This window comes from Benincasa hispida, chromosome 8 (assembly GCF_027475165.1).
Source record: "Benincasa hispida cultivar pf3 chromosome 8, pf3_genome.v1.1, whole genome shotgun sequence".
NCBI lineage: Eukaryota > Viridiplantae > Streptophyta > Magnoliopsida > Cucurbitales > Cucurbitaceae > Benincasa > Benincasa hispida.
Genome location: NC_143485.1, coordinates 65,028,875 through 65,053,137, shown reverse-complemented (window position 1 = coordinate 65,053,137; position 24,263 = coordinate 65,028,875). Strand labels below are relative to the sequence as shown.

General features: G+C 33.8%; 3 protein-coding genes across 4 annotated transcripts; 2 read left to right on the top strand and 1 right to left on the bottom strand.

Annotated features, from left to right (window-relative positions):
- The first annotated feature begins 357 nt into the window (after positions 1-357).
- On the top strand, positions 358-3,354 carry PUB17 (plant U-box 17). The gene has a single exon (XM_039038606.2). The coding sequence runs from the start codon at positions 962-964 to the stop codon at positions 3,107-3,109; it is 2,148 nt and encodes a 715-aa protein (XP_038894534.1). The 5' UTR covers positions 358-961; the 3' UTR covers positions 3,110-3,354.
- A 3,492-nt stretch (positions 3,355-6,846) lies between these two features.
- LOC120083392 (heat shock transcription factor A4A) lies at positions 6,847-9,082 on the bottom strand. 2 transcript variants are annotated; one of them, XM_039039142.2, is made up of 3 exons: positions 8,806-9,041; positions 8,054-8,643; positions 6,847-7,945 (listed from the first exon to the last, which is right to left on the bottom strand). In XM_039039142.2, the coding sequence occupies exons 2-3, from the start codon at positions 8,270-8,272 to the stop codon at positions 6,935-6,937; spliced, it is 1,230 nt and encodes a 409-aa protein (XP_038895070.1). In that variant the 5' UTR covers positions 8,273-8,643; positions 8,806-9,041; the 3' UTR covers positions 6,847-6,934. The 2 variants fall into 2 exon arrangements, with proteins under 2 accessions (XP_038895070.1, XP_038895068.1); XM_039039140.2 differs by having other exon boundaries at positions 8,054-9,082.
- Positions 9,083-22,919: 13,837 nt separating this feature from the next.
- On the top strand, positions 22,920-23,584 carry LOC120084170 (mitogen-activated protein kinase kinase kinase 20-like). The gene is made up of 2 exons (XM_039040065.1): positions 22,920-23,415; positions 23,523-23,584. Exons 1-2 carry the CDS (start codon positions 22,920-22,922, stop codon positions 23,582-23,584), a joined length of 558 nt encoding a protein of 185 aa, XP_038895993.1.
- Positions 23,585-24,263: the final 679 nt, after the last annotated feature.

Sequence of the window (24,263 nt, the reverse complement as noted above, 5' to 3'; positions counted from 1 at the left end):
TTTACAAGTCCATAAAAAGTGTTAAATTATAAAACTTGTCCTCAGACTCTGTTCTTTATTTCGAAAATGTTGTTAAGTTCCCATCAACTATCACAAATATTTCAAAAATACATTAAGAGAAAAAGTTTTCAATTTTTGGATAGAATTTGAGACATAAAACGACGTGACACAGTAGTAGTGACTTAAAAAGAAAACGTGACTTAAAAAGAAAACGTAGATTATCCCACAGTTTTACTTTTAAGTCTCACTTTATGTTTATAATCATAAAAAACTTCTATTCCAATAAGTAGTTTTGAAAGGATATTGTGTTTATAATTGAAAAAGAAAAAAAAATCTAAAAAGAAAATTGTTAATGTTAATTGAGAACATAAAACAAGGGAGAGAGGAAATGAAGGGGAAAGGGTAAAGAGTAGAAGAAAGGTGGAAAAGGAAGAAAGGGAATGGACAGGAATCTCTGATAATTTTTTCTTTTTTATCGTCAAAACTTTGGAACGTCACTTTCCAAAGTTTTCCTACGATGGCTGCCATTGCTAATTCATACATACTCTAACAATTTCTCATTTCTCACTTCCTTTCATCCAACGCGGAATCCCCATTTCTCTTCTTTTCATCTTCGTTTTTAAAAACCCTTCCTTTTCCAATTCTATCTTCTTGTGCTTTTCAACAGTTTACCATTCCAAAAACTTGCTTACCTTCACGACCCTTTCTACAATCAACAGTTTTTCGTCTCCTTCGACTCTGATTTTCATCTGGGATTTCTTTATTCTTCCATTTTTTTTTTGAGTTTTCAGTTCTTTACTTGCGATTTCGCCAGTCGGTTGTAAGACCGAAGAGATCTTTGACTAAGGAGGAAAGGGGCGTAGACCCTTTTGGATTTTCCTCTTGTATCGTCCATTTTTCTGTGTTTTGTTGAATTACAGGAACCCTAGAACTTTTGGGGGTTGGTGGAATTATTTTGTTTATGGCCGCCGCTGCGATTTTCTCGTCTTTACGAAGAAGGAGATCGCCGTCGTTGGAGGCCTTTTTGGCCCCCGTTGACCTCTCCGATGTGGCTTTAGTTCAAACCTTGGCGATAGTGGCGACGGGGCTAGTTTCTCGATTTTCAGAGAAATCCTTCTTCTTCCAGCGGAGGAATTCGCGATCTCTGATAAGGAAATTGGAGGTTTGTTTAGTCTTTTTGGAGTTCTTGAAGGAAACGGATGCGAATTTGCCTCATACGGCGTTGCTCTGTTTGAAGGAGCTTTATTTGTTGTTGTATCGGTCTAAGATACTTCTTGATTATTGCTCTGAATCGAGTAAGTTGTGGCTGTTGCTTCAGAACCACTCGATTTCGGGGCATTTCAATGATTTGAATTTAGAGTTGTTGACATTTTTTGATGTTTTCCCTCTTGAGGAAGTTGAATTGGGGGTGGATGTTAGAGAGCAGCTTGAGCTTTTGCAGAAGCAGTTGAGAAGAACTAGAATGTTTGTTGATGAACGTGAAGAGGTGTTGAGGACTCGTTTCCTATCGTTTCTCGACGAGTTTGAGAACGGGAGGCTTCCCAATCCGAGGGAAATGAGGGAGTTTTTTGTGGATAAGTTGAAGATTCGGAATGCGAAGAGTTGTAGAGCTGAAATTGAGTTCTTGGAGGAGCAGATTGTCAATCATGAGGGGGATATCGAGCCCACGGTAGCAGTGTTAAACGGTTTCGTTGCTTTTACTAGATACAGTAGGTTTTTCCTCTTTGGATTTGAGGAAGATGAAGTTGATTCAGGTGCATCAAATCAGAAGAAGCTGAAGAAGAACTTGATTTCTCAGGAGATTGCCGAGACATTTTTAACCGTTCCGAGGGACTTTTGCTGCCCAATATCACTGGATTTAATGAAAGATCCAGTGACCATTTCCACAGGTCAGACTTACGACCGCAGTTCGATTACTAGATGGATGGAAGAAGGGCACAACAATTGTCCGAAAACGGGGCAAGTGCTCATTCATACTCGCCTGGCTCCCAACCGCGCGTTAAGGAATTTGATCGTGCAGTGGTGCATTGCCCATGGAGTTCCTTATGATCCACCAGAAGGGATGGATGCATCTGCAGAAAGTTATGCAATGGCTTCTCCCACACGGGCTGCACTAGAAGCCAACAGAGCAACAGCTATGATCCTTATCCAACAGTTATCCATTGGATCGCAAGATGCAAAGACAATTGCAGCACGTGAAATTCGTTTGTTGGCAAAAACAGGGAAAGAAAACCGGGCTTTCATTGCAGAAGCCGGTGCCATCCCCCATCTACAAACTCTACTGGCTTCTCAAAACCCAGTTGCACAGGAGAATTCTGTGACTGCTATGCTTAACCTCTCAATATATGACAAGAACAAAAGCTTGATTATGAGTGAGATAGGGTGTTTAGGAGCGATAACCAAAGTATTGAGGTTTGGACATAGTACAGAAGCACGGGAAAACGCTGCAGCTACGTTATTTAGCCTCTCTGCAGTTCATGACTACAAGAAGAGAATAGCAGAGGAGGATGGTGCAGTTGAAGCCTTGGCAGGGCTATTGAGAGATGGTACCCCAAGAGGAAAGAAAGATGCTGTAACAGCTTTGTTTAATCTCTCAACCCATACCGATAACTGCGTTCGGATGATAGAGGCCGGGGCAGTAACAGCTCTTGTAGGAGCATTGGGGAATGAAGGTGTTGCTGAGGAAGCAGCTGGTGCATTGGCCTTGATTGTTAGACAGCCCGTTGGCGCTGAAGCAGTCACCAAAGAGGAGAGAGCTGTGGGAGGATTGATAGCAATGATGCGATGTGGAACACCAAGAGGAAAAGAGAATGCAGTAGCAGCTTTGCTTGAGTTATGTCGAAGTGGTGGAGCTGCCACGACCGAGCAAGTGTTCAAGGCTCCCGCTTTGGCTGGCTTGCTCCAAACACTCCTATTTACCGGTACAAAGCGAGCACGAAGAAAGGCTGCTTCGCTAGCTAGAGTGTTCCAGAGATGTGAGCATGTCACAATGCATTACGGCGGATTGGGGGTTGGTTATGCCTATGCAAGTAACTCAGCTCCTAGTAGAGATTCAAGTTTTGCTAGTGAGGTATCTGTGCCGATATCCATCTCGGTACCGGTCGTATAATCACGTTCGCCATTGTCTTATAGTCTTCAAGCTTTTTATATGGGTTCCCCAATTTTGTTCAAAAGGTTGACCGATTCTTTAATTGAGAATTAGAACGTAAGGATTATAGCACAACCATGTCCATATTTTATGAAACAATGGTTGCTATTAATCATGTAAACTACTCTTCATTTTAAATACTTGTATTGTATCCTTGCTGTGATAGAAAAATATTTATTGGCAAAAATGAAGTCTCTGTTACAAAATCCATCACTTTGATCCTTAAACTAGGATAGCCTCTTTCCATTGCCATAAAAAAGTACAAATGTTTGGAAGTTTAAATATGGGTATCTTTCACAATGGCATCAATTTATCAAACAGTACTTTATGTAGATTTGTTTCCTATCAAATCAGTCATCATTTCTCTGTTTAACAGATGAAGTTTCATTTCAATATCCCTCGGAAAACCTACTAAGAAAGACATCATGATCTCAATAATATTTCTAATTGATTGATAAAGACCAATAATGTGGCCAAGTCTAAGCAAAGCTGCGGATTACTTTAATCGGCCTCGGGCTTTCTTCAAAGCAACAAATGCAACACATAGACTTCACAAAACAGCTTCAAATGATAAATATCAGTTGTATATTGAAACTTCAATTCTTCTCCAATCTTGTTTATTTTATAGAAAATAAAAGCAAATGGCTGTTTTAGGTGGCAAAGTAACAAGCATTGGGTTGGGGAAGTCCCACTCAGAGCAGTCACATTTACATTAGAAGCAACATTATGTTCTCATAAACAGTAAAAAGTGGTTAAGAAAGAGTAATTATAATTAGCAGCACTTTTAAGACTAATAATTAAGAGGGTATTTGAGGCGCTAAGTCGATTATTATAATTCATGAGTTATTATAATAGTCTGTGGTTGAGTTGCAAATTAGTCTAGATAGACATTTGTAAACACCGTAACAAAAAGTGTTTTGAAATAATAATCTTGTAGTTAATTGTAGTTTATGATAGTAGAAAATGCCAACTATAATTATTGGAGCCCAAAACATGGAGTGAGCTATATAACCCACTCCACTCTCTCGAAGTTGTTGATCCAAACACCCTCCAAGTATATAGCAGTGTTTTTAAATAATTGTAAATATAGTAAAATCTATAAATCATATATTATTGTTGATAGATTTCGAGAGTCGGATTTAAATTTTGTCATATCTACAATTTTTTTTATATTATATTATATTCACTAATATTTTAGACCGATTATTGTATTTGCAATGATCCATTTAAAGAAATGAGGAAGAATGGTGGGGCATAGGGTTTCACCACCCGTGTACTACAAAAATGCAATGAGTTGAAGGAAAAGGCACTCAAAGTGGGAAGCAGAGTTGGCCATTTTCTTCAGCAACCATTGGAGATCAGATGAAGACACCTATATGATAACAGAAATTAATATGGTGGACTCATTATGATAATGGGTCACACTTTGTTTTCAACCTCAAAATGACAAGGCTACTGTATTTTTCCTTCCTCTTAAAGAAACTTTGTGCCCATTAAGCCATTCAATACAACCTTCCCTCATTTAAATTTTACACTACAACTTCACCTATCCCAACTTCTCAAAGCTTCTTCAGATACCCTTTAAAGGATTTAAAAGGAAAAAGAAAGGAAAAAATTCAGTTGCAATCCGGCTACACCCATCTAATATGCAACCTCTGCTGCACCCAATGAAAAATTGTCACTTGACAATTACATATTTTTAAAATAATAATTAAAAATTTGTTTCTTTGTTTGTTTTTTCTTTTGTATAGACAAATGATAAGTATAAACTGCATCTAAATATTGCTCAAAAGAAAATTACAGGAAAATCACATTTTTAAGACGTGGTGGTTGCTCTTCAATCCGAACACCATGAGTATGTCTTTCTTGCATGGCAAGCTAGGCAATATGTGATTATGTTACCGCTTTGAAGGTATGCTTTAATAATATCCACAAGAATTTGGACCTCGGTATTGAAACGATCTTGTCCTTCTAAGAGGTTTCATATTATCAAAGAGTTGTCGGGACCCGATTCAACAATGGTAGAAGCGTCATCTTAAAGTGCAATTACCTTAACCAGCTCTAATAACCCAAACAACTTCTAAACTTTCTATGCCGATAGACGGCTGATTGGACTAGTGAAGATTTATGATTCTATGTAAAAAGACGACATTCGATTATGTAATGTCCCACTAAACGATAAATATATTTAAAAGAAAACAGAGGAAAAGAAGAGGATCAAAACAATAATAATATTCTTTTTATGTGTTTTCTGAAGTAATTTACTTAAATCTGAAATGAGACTTCAAAGTAAGACGACGGGTCCTAAAATATGTAGTGTTTCAAAGAGAATGTGATTCCTCTTAACACTTTAAGGAAAAAAAATAAATGTCACTGAATTTTAGAACGATGACATAATAAAATACCAAGATTTGGCTGATGGCAATCATTAAGAATAAATCCGGAGAATAATTCTTTGATCCATTTTCATTCATGACTATTCACTTGTTTGATGCCCCACGTACCCCATAGAATAGCACAAACTTGAGTCTACTACAGAGACAATCTTCTCTCATGGAAAGGTGGATGGAGGAGAAGCTCCTTAATCAACTCCCTGCATCTGTGAAAGCTCGCGAAGCTATTGCCAAACACCTCAATGAACAAGGTCTTAAACTGCGTTGTTTCTGATAGTAATCACCACATAACAATTGAGAAGTGCCAGAGTGTTTTGGATTAACAGTTCAGTAGTGTAAACCAACATCCAAAGACAAGCAGCAATCACAAGGTGAGATCTTGATGCTTTTCTTTAGCAGATTCCATGTCAATTTCACGGAGTTGCAGTAAAGTTGTCCTTCATCGGCTCTTCCAAAAGAATCATGAAGTGATACTAAAAACCATGAACATATACCCCTCGGATAATTCAAGATGGAATATCAGATAAGAGTTTGAGATACTTGGAACACTTTATGTAAAAACAAGCAAGCATGAAGTGAAGACCTTACAAAATTGAATTCCAATCCTTCCTGTAAATCCTCGGGCCAAGGTGAAAGAGCACAATTTTCAAAAATCAAATACTAGATGATTACTGAAAAGGATTTAAATGAATGAAATATTAAACAAGAATACAAACTCTTTCTTCTCATGTTAGAGAATTTCATGATGCTTCACTGATATCTCCACAACAAAATATAAACCATCAATATTCACAGACTACAGAAAACAGAGAACAAATGGGAATGAAGTGTTTGGCTGAAACCACTCTCCCTAAATTTCTTTCCCTATTCATGATCCCTGAAGCATATGTGAACAAAATGGAAGCATCAAATGCACTCATTGAAAAAGGAAAGACTGCCCATTACTAATGAGCCCAACTTTGACAAGATTTCGATCTGATGCGAACTGTATCCTCACCTAAAATGATCCCATGGAAAGATGAAATGAAAACAAGAGAGAACATTAGAATACTATGAAGTCGATTTCAGCAAACTTGAATAATGAGCCAACATATGAATATATTTCCGCAGGATTCTAATTCCTAAGAAATAATCACCTGCATACTATACACTGATCCAACACTAATGTGACAATGTCTGTCCCTATTACATCACTAAAGCAGTAAAAAACATTGTTCATTCGTAGGTACAGCCACTAATTCTCTAAACAAGTCGAGCATTATGAGGGAATCAAAATCAACGTGATCAACTGAAAAAAGACATGGGTGAGAGCTCAAATGTTTCTATTCATAATAAACTGTGTTACATGTGAGCTAAGGGGAATCAGTAATTCAGAAAAACAGTCAACCTATTATCAAAATTTCTCAGCTGGTTTAAGGTGTCCTATCTGTTCTACAACATTATTTACACTCCTTGTGTTCCACCAAAATTTCCCGTGATCACTCTGTCTGTTTTCATCATTTATGACATCCGAATCTTTTCTGGCCGATTGAACTTCTTGTGGATCAGATGCACCAGGATTCTCTGTTAAGAATTGCTGCCAGAAAACATCATTAGCTCCGGTTGGTACTGGAGCATTGACTCCAGCTTCTTGATCTTTCGAGGCTAGAGAGTCAGGAGCAACGGTTGGAACGGGCTCCAAATTCATGTCTATTCCAGGGGATTTACACCGAAATTCCTCACTAACTTGTCTGCAAGATGTAGCAGGGCTACTGGCATGACTTACACATCCACCCAACTCCAGGTTTGAGCTTGAATCAAGTGGACTAACTGTTTGACCATAACTAAGGATAATGCCTTCCCAAAATGTGAGAGACGTCTCAATAAGTTCAAACTGCTCTTTTTTAAAGATTGAATCAAAACTACAACCCATATCATCTCTACCAATGGTTTGAGTTGTCCCCATCTGATTGTCCTCAAGTTTGTCTTCATTATTGTTGTAAGAAACTCTAGGTAATCTCCTCTTTCTCTCGGGAGTTTCCAATTGTGGCAGGAGGTCCAAGTGAAGTCCGGGTTTCTGCAAAATGCGAGCCATTAAACTGATAAATGATTGCATCTCCTGTTGCACACATTGAAATCGATCTTTCAAATTTTGCATTTGCAATCCAACTCCTTGATACTCTTGTTCGTGTTTTTGCAACTCAAGAAGAAGCTGCTCTTTATCCAGTTTCAGCCTTTCAATGTCATCATTTAAACCATTTCTTTCCACTTCAGTTAGAGGAGATATTCCTTGTCCATGAAGGTTCTGTAAAGAATGACTATGGACTGGTTTTCTCCTGTGAATATTCTTCATCAGGTGTGGCTTACTTCTAACAAAATCGTCATTAGCAAATTCCCATTGTTCAGGATCCACCTTTCTGAACCCCTACAATAATGAATAAAATATACAAAAAATAAAAACACAGTCACACTCACAACTATAGTGATGAAACAGACAACAGAAAGCAAGTTAACAAGAAACTCATCATCTTACATAAGTATTGAGCTGCCTGATGAAGCTGGAGAAGTTGCTATGCTTAAAGAATTTAGGCAACAAAACTGATGAGAACTCCAGTGGGTTCCATACAACAAAGCTTTTATCACTAGAACTCCACGAAACAATCGAATTGGTTGAAGGGTCATCAACCATATCATACGTTTTAACTAAAAATGGAGGCAGTGAAGTCAAGCCGCCTCCCTGAGCTTCATCCATTCTATATCCTAACCTCTCCAATCCACAATATAAGAACCCCCCAATTTAAAAAACCAGAAGCTATACATTAACAATCTCCAATCCTTGTAAACAGAATACCAAATATCAAAATCCTTACTTAAAAATATCAATAGAAATCTAAAGAACTCACCATCTGGAACAATGAAAACAATCCACCCACTAGACAAGAACTTCAAACCTCAAAATCGAAAACCCCAAGTTGGGTCACATTTAAATTACAAAAGCATCGCTAAAATCCCAGAAATTTCCATCGAAGCTTGATTTCCAGGCAAACCCAGTTCAGAATTCTCGAATTCCCAAAAGGGTTTTTGAAGGAGAATAGGAATTAAGTTGAACTTGCTCAACATAGCCTAAAGAAGAGAGAGAAAAAAATAAAAAATTATGGAATGGAGGTTAACAGTTTGAATTGAACTAATAGTATACTTGATGTAATCTAAACAATTGAATTGAAAGGGGAAAAGGGAGGCGACTTCAATTCAATTCAACAAACAAAAGGAGAGGGAAAAAGAGACCATTAAAAATTCGAGCTCTGAGGGGAAAACTGTGGAAACCATAGACAAGCCACCTGTAGTTGTTTTCCTTCACTTTGATTAGAAGAAAGATACATGGAAATCGGAAATAAGAGAAATCTTAAAGAAAATTATCAAGTCGCTAAAATGGTGGAAAAGATAAAAGATGGGAACTTGAAGGATAAGGCAATCATTATTAGGCGTCCAATTATTAAAATGATCGAAATTGAAGGAAGTGCACTAAAGATTGACCACAACTACTTCATCTTAATTTTAATTTCTAGATTTTATTTTTTTTTAAAATATATATACTATTGTGTGCATTTTAGATAATGAGATTTTGAGTTAAAGTACATGGCTTCTAAATTTACAAATTAACGTTTTTTGACCGTAAACATTTTTTTTTAAAAAAAAATTTAATTTATGTACACTATTTATGCTTCCAAATTTCTTTTTTTGATTATCTATTTTTTACCAATGGTTTAAAAAATAAAACCAAATTTTGAAAACTAAAAAAATAACTTTTATTTTATTTTATTTTGAAGAGTTTGGCTAAGAATTTAATCACTATACTTAAAAAAAGATACAAATCATTATAAGAAAAAGAAATGTGGATGAAATATGCTCAATTTTAAAAAACAATAACAAAAAATTAAATGGTTATCAAATGAGACCTTAATTTCTAAAATTTGATTTTGATAGCATTTTAATTCGGCAAGGTTCCTCCTAAGTACTAACAAATAGTTGGTGTAACATGCAAATTTTATTTTAAAACAATTGTTGTCGGATAAATTTTTGTTAATCACAAATTGTCATGTTATGAATTTAAATTGACGATAGGTAAATATGAGACCAATTACAAATTTACAAATGTCCTTGAATTAAAATTAAAGACATAAAAGTTGACAAATCAAATGATGTCATTTGTTTAAGTATTGATTCATTGGACAATATCATTCATCCAATCAAGTTATGTCACGTGACAATTGGATCCAAAAACTAAATTATTTTGAACTCATTAAAATAATGGAATAGTTGCATAAATAGCAATCATACTTTAAATATTAACATTTATAGCATAAGGGGAAAATATTGTAGGTATAGCACAAACTTAAGCCCAGGTGTTTGAAAAGACTAAAATGCCCAAAGCCCACAACCCATAACCAACTTAGAGCATCTTCTTCAACTTTCGCTCCTAAACCCCATATTTCATACTTCCTATATCATCTGTTGCGTCATAGTTATCACAAATAGTTTATATCATTGATAACATGTTAATAGTGATCTCATTAATCTTATGCTATCAATGATAACTTCTGAACATCTCATTTATACTTTGATTCAAGAATCAATTTTTTACTTAAATTCATTAAGTTCGGTACCAATGATAAATTTCTATAAGTGATTATTGACTTAAAAAGAAAACTATCAATTTTAAAAGATCTACCAATAATAAAAAATTATCAGTAAACATACTGTTTGTCATTAATAAATTTTTATCATGACTATTATCAATTTGAGAGTTTTAGTTCATTATACCGTAATAATACACGGATAATAATTTTAGTTCCCTTCAAGAGCTTTTTTTCCCTTTTTTTTTGGGTACTGGGTTAATTTGATGACGACAAACACATACAATTCTTGAACTTAAATTTCAATTATCCGAAGCGAGACCCATTTTTCTCCCTCTAGTTCGTGCAGTCCCTTTCCGGAAAGACGACGGATATCGACGGATATCAGACGATCGGGAGGGTCTGCTATGCCATGCTTTCAGAAGTGGATTTGGATTCTCCACGGAGGCCATAAAGTGAAAAGGAGAAATTTAAGGAGGATTGTAAGAAGAAGAAGAAGAAAGAAAGAAAGAAAATAACAAAAATATACATTTGAATCTCGAAAAGCTACTGCGAGTAGAGAAGTAGAGGAAACCCTGTGATTGTTTCTTCGTTGCTTATTAGTTGGAATTTTATAAGAAGAAGAATGAAGAATGAAGAAGATGAAGATGAAGCACAAAAATCACAATAAAACAACGGCTTTGTTGGAAGCCTGTGATCAACGCTCACAAATAAGGGTATTCATGGGTGGGTTGAAAGACTTTTTAACCAAACCCAATTGTTCGGATTATAAATTTTTTCAACCAAATAACCCTTATTAAAAAATGAACCCAACCCAACCCGATCATGAATTATTTGAGTTGGGTTGGTTCGGATTAATCGGGTCATTTATTTAAAATTCTGTTATAAAAAGAAGTAAAATATAAATATGTAAAAATCTAATTTAATTGTATTCATATATTGAATTAAGATTAACAACTCAATTTCAATTTATATAGTGAAAATTTTCTTTCTAAAGTGTAGAGAAACTACTTTTAAAAGCTGTTAAAGAATAAATTAATAAAAAAAATATTGTAATTAAATAAAACTAAAATCAATATATGTATAAACAGTTATATTATAAGTAATAAAAGAATATATTTTAAAGTTAATAATAAATTCGGGTTGGTTTGAGTTATATTAGGTGAACCCATGAACCAACCAACTCATAAAATTTTCATTTATTTGAACCCAACCCAACCCAAATGAGTTGATAACATAACTCAAACCGCACGGGTTGGATTGGGTTGATCGATTTTTTTGGGTCATCGAGTTTCTTGAACACCCCTACTCACAAAGAATAACAAAACACTTTTATTTGAAAGACTCTTAAAATTTGGTTCTCACTTTTAATCTAAATCTTGTTGTGTATTCTCCACAAACTTGCTTACTTTAAACAATACAAAATCAATTCTATTTATAAGATTCTCATGGGTCCATAACTCCCATACATAAATTAATAAAACCCATATTAACCCCTATACTTTAATTCATGAAACTCTACTAAATTAACTCTTATATTAACTTGATTAATTTATTTATAACTTATTGATTAACTCTCGTTCTTTAATTCATCAAATAACTTAACTAGAAAGCTAAAAAATGTTTAATTTTCAACTAAAAATTCCAAGAAAAGTTCTCAATTTGTTGAACACATCAATTTTAAGTGGTTTCATGAAAATATTCGTAATTTGATATTATGTTTTCACATATTCAACTTGAACCTCATTCCTTGTAATGCAATCTCTGATAAAATAAAATCTTGTATCAATGTGCTTGTTGCGATCATGAAACACTGAATTCTTTGTTAGAGCAATTGTTGACTTATTGTCTACATGGATCATTTGCGTCATCTTGCAAAATTTTAACTATCTTCCGTAAATTTATTAACCAAACTGCATGACAAACACATGAAGCAGCAACAATATATTTTGCCTCACAAGTAAATAATGTCACAATAGGTTGCTTCTTAGAACTTCAAGTAAAAGCAGTACTACCAACAAATAAAACGTATCCACTTATACTTTTTTGGTCATTAATATCTCTAGCCCAATGACTATCACAATAACCTTCAAGCTTGAATTCTTTAGATGAAGAATAAAATAATTCATAATCAAGCGTGCCTTTGAGGTAACAAAGAAATCATTTTGTCACTTTCAAATGAGTAGTTATAGGAAATTCCATGAATCGACTCACTAGTCAAATGCGGAAAAAAAATATCTGGTCATGTGCAAGTCAAATATCTCAAACTCTCAATTAAGCTTTTGAAATATGAAGGATCAACGACATCTTCTTCATCATATTTGGACAGTTTTGTCCCAATTTCTATCGAAGTTGTGACAGAATTAGAACTTCTCTGAAATTTCTCTAGCATATCGTTCTTGAGAGAAGAAAATACCTTCTTACTATTTCACCTCAATGTTAAGATAATATAATATCAACCCAATATCTATCATTTCATGGGTCATCACCTTCTTGAGATCTTCAAACGTATTTGCAAAACTTTCTGTAAAAATTAAGTCATCTACATGCAAACAAACCAACAAAATATCTCTACGATCATTAGTCTTAGTATAAAGAGAATGTTCATAAGGGCATCTCAAATACCCATTGTCAAGAAAATATTTGTTGATTTTGCCATTCCACGTTTTTGACACTTATCAATACAACACCTACTTTAATTTCATGACTTTATCTTCTTGATCTTTCACAACATAGCCAAGAGGTTGTTCTAAGTTGACTTCTTCTTTCAAATATCCGTACAAGAATGCTGATTTTATTGGGTTTTATGTCCTAAAACTCGTGGTTTGTAAACAATAAACTTATTCAAGATGTTATTGCAGTGTTGATTCAATAAATTTATTATTGAAAGTATGAATTGCTTATTTCATTTTAGAAATAATCGAAATCCAATAAACTAAAGATCCATGGCTATTACATGAGTACTTGAATTTTATGTGGAGACATAAGAGTGGATCAAGTTTGAGTAAATAGCCAAAACGGTCTATAGTATACGGAGAAAGTTGGGTACCTTATTCTGGTAACACTATCGGATGCGACCCATTTTATAGATGTTACAATTGTTGTAAATTGTTGTTGGGATTGATGTCCGAATTCTCCCAGAGTCTCGTTGTTTTGTAAAGATACACATTGTTCAATGAATAAAATAAGTGTTATTTAATTCTGACATTTACTCATATCCAATAAACAAAGCTCATTGATTATCTTATGTGAACTTAAGCATGTATATGTGATATACAAGTAGATCATGTCTTAAGTGATAACCTAAATCGGTCTGTAGTATAAGGATTAAGGTGGGATACCTGATCCTGGTGACACTATGGATACGGCCTGTTTTGTATAGGTTTGCAAGTGTTGTAAACTACTACAGATGGTAGATCCTGACCATTCATGTGGAGAGTGGAGCAAGGTGCTATACAAAGAGTTTGTATAAGACTTGGACCACGAGATGACTAGATTCTGTATATAACGCCGTTGATACTAGAGACTTGCATCTCACCTAAACAACCATAGGTGACACGACTTCAATCCTGAGTGTTTTGTGAACTCCTGCCTTTGAGGGTGGTCCTTTGATTAGTATGGGTGAGAGTGGCCAGATTGTCAACTCAACATGCCTACCTTTTTGGGGACTTGTCTGATCTGGGAGTTGGGAACTCAATTCACAATAAGGAATTCACTTCTTTCCCGAAGTAGGGATAAATAGAGAGATTGCTCCCTTAAGGGCTGATTCTGGGGCTTGAACATAGTGGCCACAACTTCTCTTTGGAAGAGAAGACTCGATCATAGTAGGACTATGATTATGTTCATTAGAGGGATCAGTGGTACTTAAGGAGACAGATTTAACTACAGGGGCATAACGGTTATTGGCCCAGCTGTACTTACGAGCGATCTGTGAAGGGTTGTCGCACTGCTCATTGGTTAAGATGGACACATAATATATTTGTAGTGAAGAGAATTCAGCTACCGATCTTTAGTGGAGTGCCTGACAGTTAATGGATGGTGGATCCCGTGACTAAAGAGTTTAGTCAGTTATTCACGTACCGTTGGAACTTCGGATCTACAGGTCCATGAGGTCCCCTTGGTAGCTTAGATTCACGTTGAGGATCAGTTCTTGGTGTTGATTTGAAATGTTCAAATTGACAAGAGGTATTTTGATTATATATGATATAATCGGTATGATGTATGAGATACATCTAGTGGAGGATTGATGTAAATGAGATTTACATTAAGTACGATGGAATAGAAAAATAACTATGATTTATATGTTTCATGAGATGAAATATTAAAACTATAGGTTATAAATATAGTATGATAAGTTGGTTATCATTTATATTTATAATAATATTAATTATTAGATAATTAATACTTTTTCTTTTAAAATAACAAAAGTAGTGGGTGGTTATTGGATCATGGTAACCATGAGTTTAAAGGAAAGTAGTTTCCTATTTTGAAAAGTAGAAGTTTTCACAAAATTTTGAAAAGAATTTGAGTTTTCTCTCCGGCGAAAAGAAACTCACGGAAGTCGTCAAGTAAATATAGATTTACTAAACGACGGCTGGACGAGCTAAACAATCGTGCAGGTGCTAGCTAAACGATCGTGCAGTGTTTACTAAACGATCGCATAGCTTTGCTAGATGATCGTTGGCCCAAGGTAAACAATCATATAGAGTTGACCGAGCTAAACGATAGAACTAAACGATCGCATAGTTTTTGCTGGACGATCGCATAGTTTATCTAAACGATTGGCATCGACCTATACGATAGGTCTCCGACTTCTCCCACTTGCCCAGTAGTGTATGCGACCGTTCTTTCCTCTGTTCGTCTGCCTCACACCAAGTTCAAACAGAGCCCACCCTCTAGATTCTCACACCGAGAATACCAAGGTCGCCTTGTTGGTGGTGTCAGACTCAACTCAACATCGTCGAGGTTTTCTGGAGGCCGTTCGTGGTGCTGCGGAGGAGTTCGTGATCGAGAAGATCGTTGATGACGAGCGCGAAGTGTTCGTGCGGTGTTGCGGTCGTGTAGATCGAGCGCTCGTGGTTTTGGTTGTTTGATCAGAGTCGCGCATCAGAGCATGAAGACGTTTCTGCATATGTGTGTAGAGTTCTCTTTATGCATTTGTTGTTTCATGCTATAATTTCTTTGTAAATTGTATAACCGTCTATGTTGAAGTCGATTGTAAATAATTTGTTGATTCATGATTGTAATTTGGAATAGTATTGTTCTGCTGCTCACGGAAATCCCGATTCCGATTTCCTTCAATTGCTACAAATGAAGTGATCCTAATTCGTTCATGTGGAGGCATGTGAGTGGAGGCATCCTATGCAAAGAGTTTGTATAAGATCGGACCAAAAAAATAAGTCACTCTTATTTTATAACGCTATATGTTTAAGACTTTGACTACTTCAAAGCGATGACCTAAGTAACCTGACCTTAATCGTGAGCTAACTATGAACTCTTGTTTATTCGAGATTATCCTTAGATTTGCATGAGTGAGGGTTGGCTCAACAATGTCAACTCAATAAGCCTTCCATTTCAGGGATAAGATCGGGTAGATAGCTGGGGACATAGGGTGCAAGATGGAATTCACTCCCTCCCACTTTTACAAATAGTAGAAAAGTTGTTCCCTTAAGTACTGACTCCGAGTCTTGAACAAGGGGCCCCACCCTCTCATGGGCCTGAAAGGGACTCGGTTTGCTGATTACAAACTAATTGTTCATTAGAGGATCAGTGGAACTTAAGGAACAAGAGGTAATCTTGGGGGTAAAACAACTATTGACCCAGCTGTTTTTTCGAACAACCTGTGAAGGGTTAACTTACTAATTAGGGTCATATCAAATTGACACAATTATATCTATAGTAAGGGGAGTGCAACTATTGGGTTTTAGTGGAGTGACCTGATAGTTAACGAATGTTGATTAGTTCGGTTTAAAAAGTTTAGCCAATTAATCTCAGATCGTTGGAGCCCATGATCTGTAGGTCCATTAGGTCCCCCTACTAGCTCACAAACCGATTAAACCTTAGAATAGAGTGATGAGTTTAATTTGAAATGTTCAAATTCGAATTAGGGGAATTAGTAATTATATGCGATATAATTACACATTTAATTATCGAATTAAATGAAATTGGAGAATTTGTTAATATTTAAATTTGATTTAAATATTAAATTACATGAATAGGGATTCATGGTTGTAAAACTAGTGTTTAATTAATTTAATATTTGATATTAAATTAATAGAATTAATTAAATTATTTTTTTAATTTTGAAAAATATTTTTAAAGTTAAAAGATTTTTTATTTTTTATTTTTGGAAAAACCCACTTAGTGGGATTTTCCCACTTGCATAAACATTCACAATTCCACTCCAATTATTGAAGTAGGAGGTGTCTACTTCATGTTGTCTTAAAATTACATGCTGGTTTGATAAAAGCTGAAGACTTCAGTTGAGTTAACTCCATCAGTTCTGAATTCTACAGAGAAAACTGATGAAGAAGGAGTTCTTCATGTCCATCTAAAACCATTAAAATTCTCTCTTAATTCCATCAATTCAGCTCATTTTGATTCTCACAAATCAATCTAAGATCCAAAGAGAATAGTAGGGAAGATTTTTTTGGTGATCTACACCTTGTAGCTGAGGAGATTAGAGCTGAATTTGAAGTTTAAAGTCATAAAAAATGAGTCTTTTCTAAAACCCTCTTTTTATTTAATGGCTTAATTTGATGCTAAAATTGATGAATTAGAATACTTAATGATCCTGAATTCTTCCGTTGATTGCTTGCTAACTCCAACAGATTTAACATCTATTTGAAAGATCTTCAATTTTCTTTGAGGAGCAAGTGCAATCAGCAACCTTATGGTTTCCAAGTGAGCAACTGAAGCAAATACTTTATCGTAATTAATGTCTTTTATTTAAGAATAGTCTTTTGCAACTAATTTTGCTTAATGTCCCTTCGCTTCTCCTTTTCATTTCTTTTTGACTTGAACACCCATTTAACACCAACTACTTTCTTTCCATTTGGAAGAATAGAAAGTTCCCACGTATCGTTCTTCTTTATGGCTTTTGTCTCTTCGCCCATAGTAGTTTTTCACTTTTCATCTTGCAAAGATTTTTCAAAATTCAAAGGTTCATTGTTACCAAATAAACAAAAAAAAAAAAAAAAGAGTAAGATTATTAAAACTTTGACTTAACTCTTCAGTTTCATCATATATGTCTCATAAACTTCTTATGCCATGAGGTCCTTAACTTAAACTTGTAGATGATGAAGGTGGGATTTGTTGTAGAAGGATTAGCGACATTGTTGATGTTAATAGAGAAGCAATGTCACTAGACTCATCATCATCATTAGGAAAAAGAAAACTTGTAGTCTTTTGGTTCATGATTCCAATTCAATGTTGCTTCATCATCAAACACAACTTCTTTGCTTACCATTCTCTGCTTTGTAACATGATTATAAAGCTTGTAGCCTTTTAAGATTGCATCATAGCCAACAAAAATACTTCTCACTTTTATCATCAAGCTTCCTACACTTTTGATAAGGAATATGAGCATAAAAAATACTTCCAAATACTCTCAAATGAGCGATAGATGGTATTCTTCCTGTCCATGCTTGTTGAGGCGTTTTGTTCTAGAAGCTTTTAGAGGGCAACAATTAGACAAGTGTACAACACTTTCAATAGCTTGTGCCCAAAATTTTTTTGGCATCTTCTTACTCTTCAACATGCTTCAAGTGATATTAAGTATCGTTCTATTCTTTCTCTCAACAACACCATTTTGTTGAAGAGTTCATGAAACTTTCATTGGTAGATGAATTCCATTTTTTGCACAAAAATCTTTGAATTCATTTGAAGTGAATTCTCCTTCCTCGTCTTATCTCAAGGCTTTTATATAATAACCGCTTTCCTTTTCAACAAGAGCTTTAAATCTCTTGAACATGCCAAATACCCATGATTCTTCTTGACAAAATAAACCCAAGTTTTTTACTGAAATCATCAATGAATAATAAGAAATAATTATTCTTACCAAAAGCATTTGGTTCGATTAATCCACAAAGATCAGTGTAAACTAACTCTAGTTGTCTCCTTGCTCTTGAAGAAGATTCTTGCGGAAAACTTTCCTCGATTGCTTGCCATAAAGACAACCTTCAAAATTGATCTGGATGTTTAACATGTGGCAGTCCTTTCACCATGTCCTTCCTCGCTAACAGTCTTAAGCATCAAAGTGTTGAGGTAACTGCCCTAAATCTCGTGGTTTTGTAGTTTATAAAATTATATTTGTACAAACATATTATTTATTTAATAAAATTAGTGTTATGTTATTTGACATTTAGTTGTATTAACAACCAATAAACTAAGATTGAAGGTTATTAGATGAAACTTAAACATGTATGTGAAAACATGCAGGTGGATCATGTTTAAATGATAACCTAAACAGTCTGTAGTAGATGGATAAGACTAAGTATCTTATCCTGATGACACTACTATTACCCGCTTTGTAATTGTTACAATTGTTGTAAAATGTTACAAATGATATAATCCTAATCATTTATGTGGAGAAATGTGAGTGAGATATCTTATACAAAGAGTTGTATAAGACTGGACCACAAAATGAATAGTTTTTCTCTATAACACCGTTGCTAAAAGAGACTTACATTTCATTAGGATGACCATAGGTGACTTGATCTTAATCCTGAGTGAGTTGTGAACTCTTGCCTATGAGGGCGGTTCTTTTATCTGCATGGGTGAGAGTGGCTAGATTTGTCAATTCAATATGCCTACCATTTCGAGGATTTATCTGATTGGGTAGCTGAAAATATAACTACACAAGTAGGAATTCACTCCTTCCCCATTGTAAGAATAAGTAGATAAATTACTCCTTTAAGGGTTGATTTCGGGTGTTGAACAATGTGGCGCTATACCCTCTCCTCGGAGATGGGTTTAGTTATAACTGAATTATGACTAATTGTTCATTAGAGGGATCAGTGCTACTTAAAGAGTTAGATGTAACTATAGGGGTAAAACGGTTTTAACATAGCTATACTTACGAGCAATTTGTGAAAGGTTAATGCACTGTTGATTGGTTATATCTAATAGACACAAAAATATATCTATAGTGCGGAGAGTGCAGTTGTAGGTCTTTAGTAAAGTGACCGGCAGTTAATGAAAGTTGATTGATTTAATTAAAGAGTTTAATTAATTAATCAAATATCATTGGAGATTTAATCTATAGGTCTATAAGACCCCCTTATTAGCTCAATAATGATTAATGAGAATCAAATTGATTTAAGATTAATTTGAATTGTTCAAATTAATTAAAGAGAATTAATTATATAAGATATAATTAATATAATGTATATGATATATTATAATATAAAGTTTTGATGAGAGAAATAATATTCAAATATTATTTATATGAATACGATTCATATAAAAACTATAGGTTAAATACAATATGAATAAGATCATATTAATACTATAGGTTATATGAGAGAATAATAAACTATAAGTTATATTATATGTGATATAACATATAATTTAATATTTATATATATATTAAGTTAGTTAATATATTATTATTATTATTATTAAAATTCAAATTATTTGAATTTTGAAAATTAAAAAGGGGGAAGTTGTTATTTTGATAACTTCTCTCAATCCCTTTTTCTCTCAATTACGTGAAACACAGAGGGGTTTTTTTTTATTAAGTGAAAAAGTTTCATAAACTTCTCGATCTTCATCATCTTCATCCTAAATCAATCTCTCTGTGTAGAAAATTCTCTCAGCCAAAATCTCTTCTCCTTTCACCAAAATTAAGCAACAGAAATCCACACCTCTCTGTTGATTCTCACCTTGCGTGGTGGTATCCCCTGTCACTGTTGTGTTCGTGGACTTGCTGAGTTCGTGAGGAGAATTTCAAGTTCATGTTGTGAATGGAGAGGAAGCAAAAAGATGGCTCTCCAAGGGTTAGTATCACGATCCCTTCTCTTTTCTGTATATTCAGTAGAAATGCATGCTTAGGGAAGTTTATCCTGTTTCCGTCATCTCTGTATTCTTAAGTTATGTAAAACGAAAGCAAGACATGACGCATTCAATTGCTTCCATTTCGGGGTATTCCAAACCCTTCACAAAGTTTAAGTGCTCAAATCTCAAGTGCCAAATCCAAGATGGTTCTTTCGAACATGACTTCAAACATTTGGCAACATCAGTTTGAATGTTTGATAAAAACATGTTATTCTTCGTCATTTTCACTTTAGCAACCATATTATCATGATTATCCCTTATGGAAAGACTATAATCCTTCATCAAAATATTATAGCCTTTCTATAGGAGTTGTCGTAAACTCAAAATATTGTTCTTCATATCAGGCACATAATAAATATTAAAGATAAACTTATGCTTCCCATTCTTCAAGTTGATCAAAATCTTACATTTTCATTTAACAGGATCTTTTATGGCATCACCAAATATGATATTACCACCAACAGATTCATCCAGTTCCACGAACATCGACTAACATTCACACATGTAATTTCTTGCACCGTTATCGAGATACCATGCATTGTTTTCACATGTTTCTTCACCTTTTCATTCTAGGATAAAAAATGACTCGCCGCTTTTTTCATCTTTATCAGGATAATTTGCAATTTCTTCAACTTTACTTCTACATTCTCAGGAGTAATTGCCAAATTTATGACAATTGTAACATTCTACTTGTCTTTTATCATACATTTTGTCATTATTTGGTCTTTCTCCATTTGGCCAATAATTTTGTTTTCCATGGCCTCTTGATGAATTAGAGTTTGAATTACTCTCACCAAATTTTCTTTATTGACTGTAGTTTCCTCGACATCAGCCTTTGAAGTCACCATGTCCATGATTGTTACCACGTTCTCGACCTCGATTTCCTTTTTCTTAGCTATCTTCGTTATCTCTCAACTGTAACTTTGATTGAAAAAGTTGCTCCGTTGTTTGTTTGTTCTTCTTGAAAAACTTTTCTTCATAGGCTTGTAAAGAAAATATAAGTTGATCAACGGACATTATACTCAAATCCTTTGATTTTTCAATAACTACAACGATGAAATTGAACTTTTCATCCAGTGAGGAGAATATCTTTTCTAATAATTGCTCATCATTTATTGTTTCACTATATATTTTTTTATTTACTACTGCTAGCAATCTTGAAGCACAATTTGAAATCGATTCAAACTCTTTCATATGTAGTGATTCATAATCATCTCTCAATTTTTAGAGGCAAATCTTATTGACTTGATATACTCCTTTGTAAATATTCTCCAAAATTTGTCATGGTTGATGTGCAGTAATTGCTCTAAAAATCTTCTCAAAATTTGGATCCTCAATGACTTGATGAATAATTATCAGAACCTTTTGGTCTTTCTTTCTTGTATTTTGCAAATCTTCTCATTGAGCTTGATTTAAAGATGCATCACTTTCTGGTTCTTCATAACCATTATTAACAATGTCCTATACATCTTGTGAATCGAGTAGAGTTCTCATACGAATACACCAACTGCTTTAATTTTGTTTCATAAGTCATGATACTTGGAAGGGAACCAAATTGTTATTTTCCATTTGCAAAAACGTTTATTGGTTTCTAATTTCAAACACAAGCTCTGATATCACTTTGTTCGAGGTGTATGATGAGCACTCATAAATAAATAATCAACAAAGAATATTTGAGAGAAAACAAAAAACACTTTTATTTGAAAGACTCTTGAAACTTGGTTCTAACTTTTAATTGAACTCTCGTGTATTCTCCATAAGCTTGTTTGCTTTAAACAATACAAAACCAATTCTATTTATAGGATTCTCATGGGTCCATAACTCTCATACATAAATTAATGAAACTCATATTAAACCCCATCCTTTAGTTCATGAAACTCTACTAAATTAACTCTTATATACTTAATTAATTCACTTATAATATATTAATTAACTCTCATTCTTTAATTTATCTAATAACTTAACTAGAAAATTAAAACATGTATAATTTTCGGCACAAAAATGGAAAAATGGTAAGTATTAAGAAGGAGATATTTAAAATTTGTGATATTTGCAATTTTTAAAAAAAATGCTATATATGCAAATATCAAATTTAAATTTGCTCTCCTTTATGATTATACTAAAATAATTAATTCAGAAAAATTTAAAAATACTATATTGGCTTAAATTGAAGCTTGAAATTATGTAGGTAATCAAAGTAAAAGTTACGTAGGTCTGTCTTTTTTGCAATGTTTCATTTATATTATTTTAATAATATAATATATTTTAGCTGTTAATAATTAATTAATTAATTACCTATTGGACTAAGAATTAATTGAAAGTTATTCCCTTCAATCAGTTTAATTTAAGTTGTTTCATATATAGATTGTATTTGTAATTTTTATAAATCAACCGAAAATAACTTTCATATATATGAATTTTATCGAAGGAAGTGAACATTCAAATTAACTTAAAATAAGCTTATGAATGCTAATATTTTGGCTTTTTTAATTATTTTTTTAATATGGAGAATAAGTCGGTTCTTCTTTTCTTCTTCTTGAAATTCAAACACATTATCCTAAAATAAAACAAAATAGATATAAATAAATTAAAATGTTACATTTATTTTCCTTTTAGGAGACGGATTTTCTCTCCCTATAAAAGGTTATCCCTTTCTCCAATATCTGCTGATCATTTTAACTTTTTATCTCTTTTTCAAATTCACTCACAATGGTAAATTGGGTTCCAGTAAAGGTGTTAGGCCAAGGTTCATGTGGCAAGGTGTTCTTAGCAAATTCAACAATGGAACCTCTTGATTATATTGCTATTAAAGTAGCTCGCCTTCATAATAGTTCTTCATTGTCGTGGGAAAAGAACATTTTAAAACATTTCATCGGATGTCCAGAGATTGTTCAATGTTTAGGGAGTGAGATAACTATAGACGGAAATTACCTTCTTTACAATCTCAAGTTAGAATATGCTGCTAGTGGAACTTTAGCTAACTTGATTGAACAACGAAAGAAGTTGCCAGAAGATGAAATGAAGGAGTATCTCAAAATGATACTAAGAGGGCTCTCTTGTATTCATCACAATGGATTTGTCCACGTCGATTTGAAACCAGATAACATTCTTGCATTTCCTCAAAACAATGGCAAGATGAAGTTGAAGATTGCTGATTTTGGACTTTCGAGGAGATGTGGTGAGAAGGATGAAGTGGATGAAGATAGTAATTTACCAACATTTAAAGAATGCCAAATTATATGTCACCTGAATCGATTATTTCTATTGAGTTCAATAGTGCTCTTGATATCTAGTCATTGGGTTGCATTTTAGTTGAAATGGTTACTGAAGAGGCAGTTGGGAGGATTTCTCAAGTCTCACACATTTGGTTTTAAAACTTACACATGATATGGAAATACCGAAAGTACCCGAGGAATTATTTGAAAAAGGAAAGGATTTTATCAAAAAATGCTTTGAACAAAACCTAAACAATGATGGATAGCAATATGTTACTTGAACATCCCTATCTTATAAAAGAAAAGGAAACTAGAAATAAAGATAATGAGGTACCTATACTTCTAAGAGAGGATCGATTAAGTAATTATGGTATAAGAAAACTTCCAGGGATACCCAAATTTCTAAAAGAGTTTTATTTGCCTCATCTAACGTATGCTTAGATCGAATATTTGATGATTTTATTATTTGTTTTCGTGCCTTTAAGATCATTATTTTTGTTTTTTTTTTTTTTTTTAAATGGTATATAATTAACTATATATTATTCCAACTAAATGAGACATTGGCTTTAAAGCATAAAACGAATGCCTAAACTGAAAAATAGCAAATAAATAAATAAATAAATTTTATTTATAGCAAAGATGATAATAGTGTATATAAATTATACTGTATTTTTCAATTTTTGTCCTCACAACTCACTCGATTTATAAAGAGGGATAAAGTATATCTCCAAAATTTCCATAAAACCAACCTTTCATCGACATTTTTTATAGTTTTACATCAAATTAGATCTCATATTTCTATTGATATGTAAATTTTAAACTTTGATGATATTTTTAA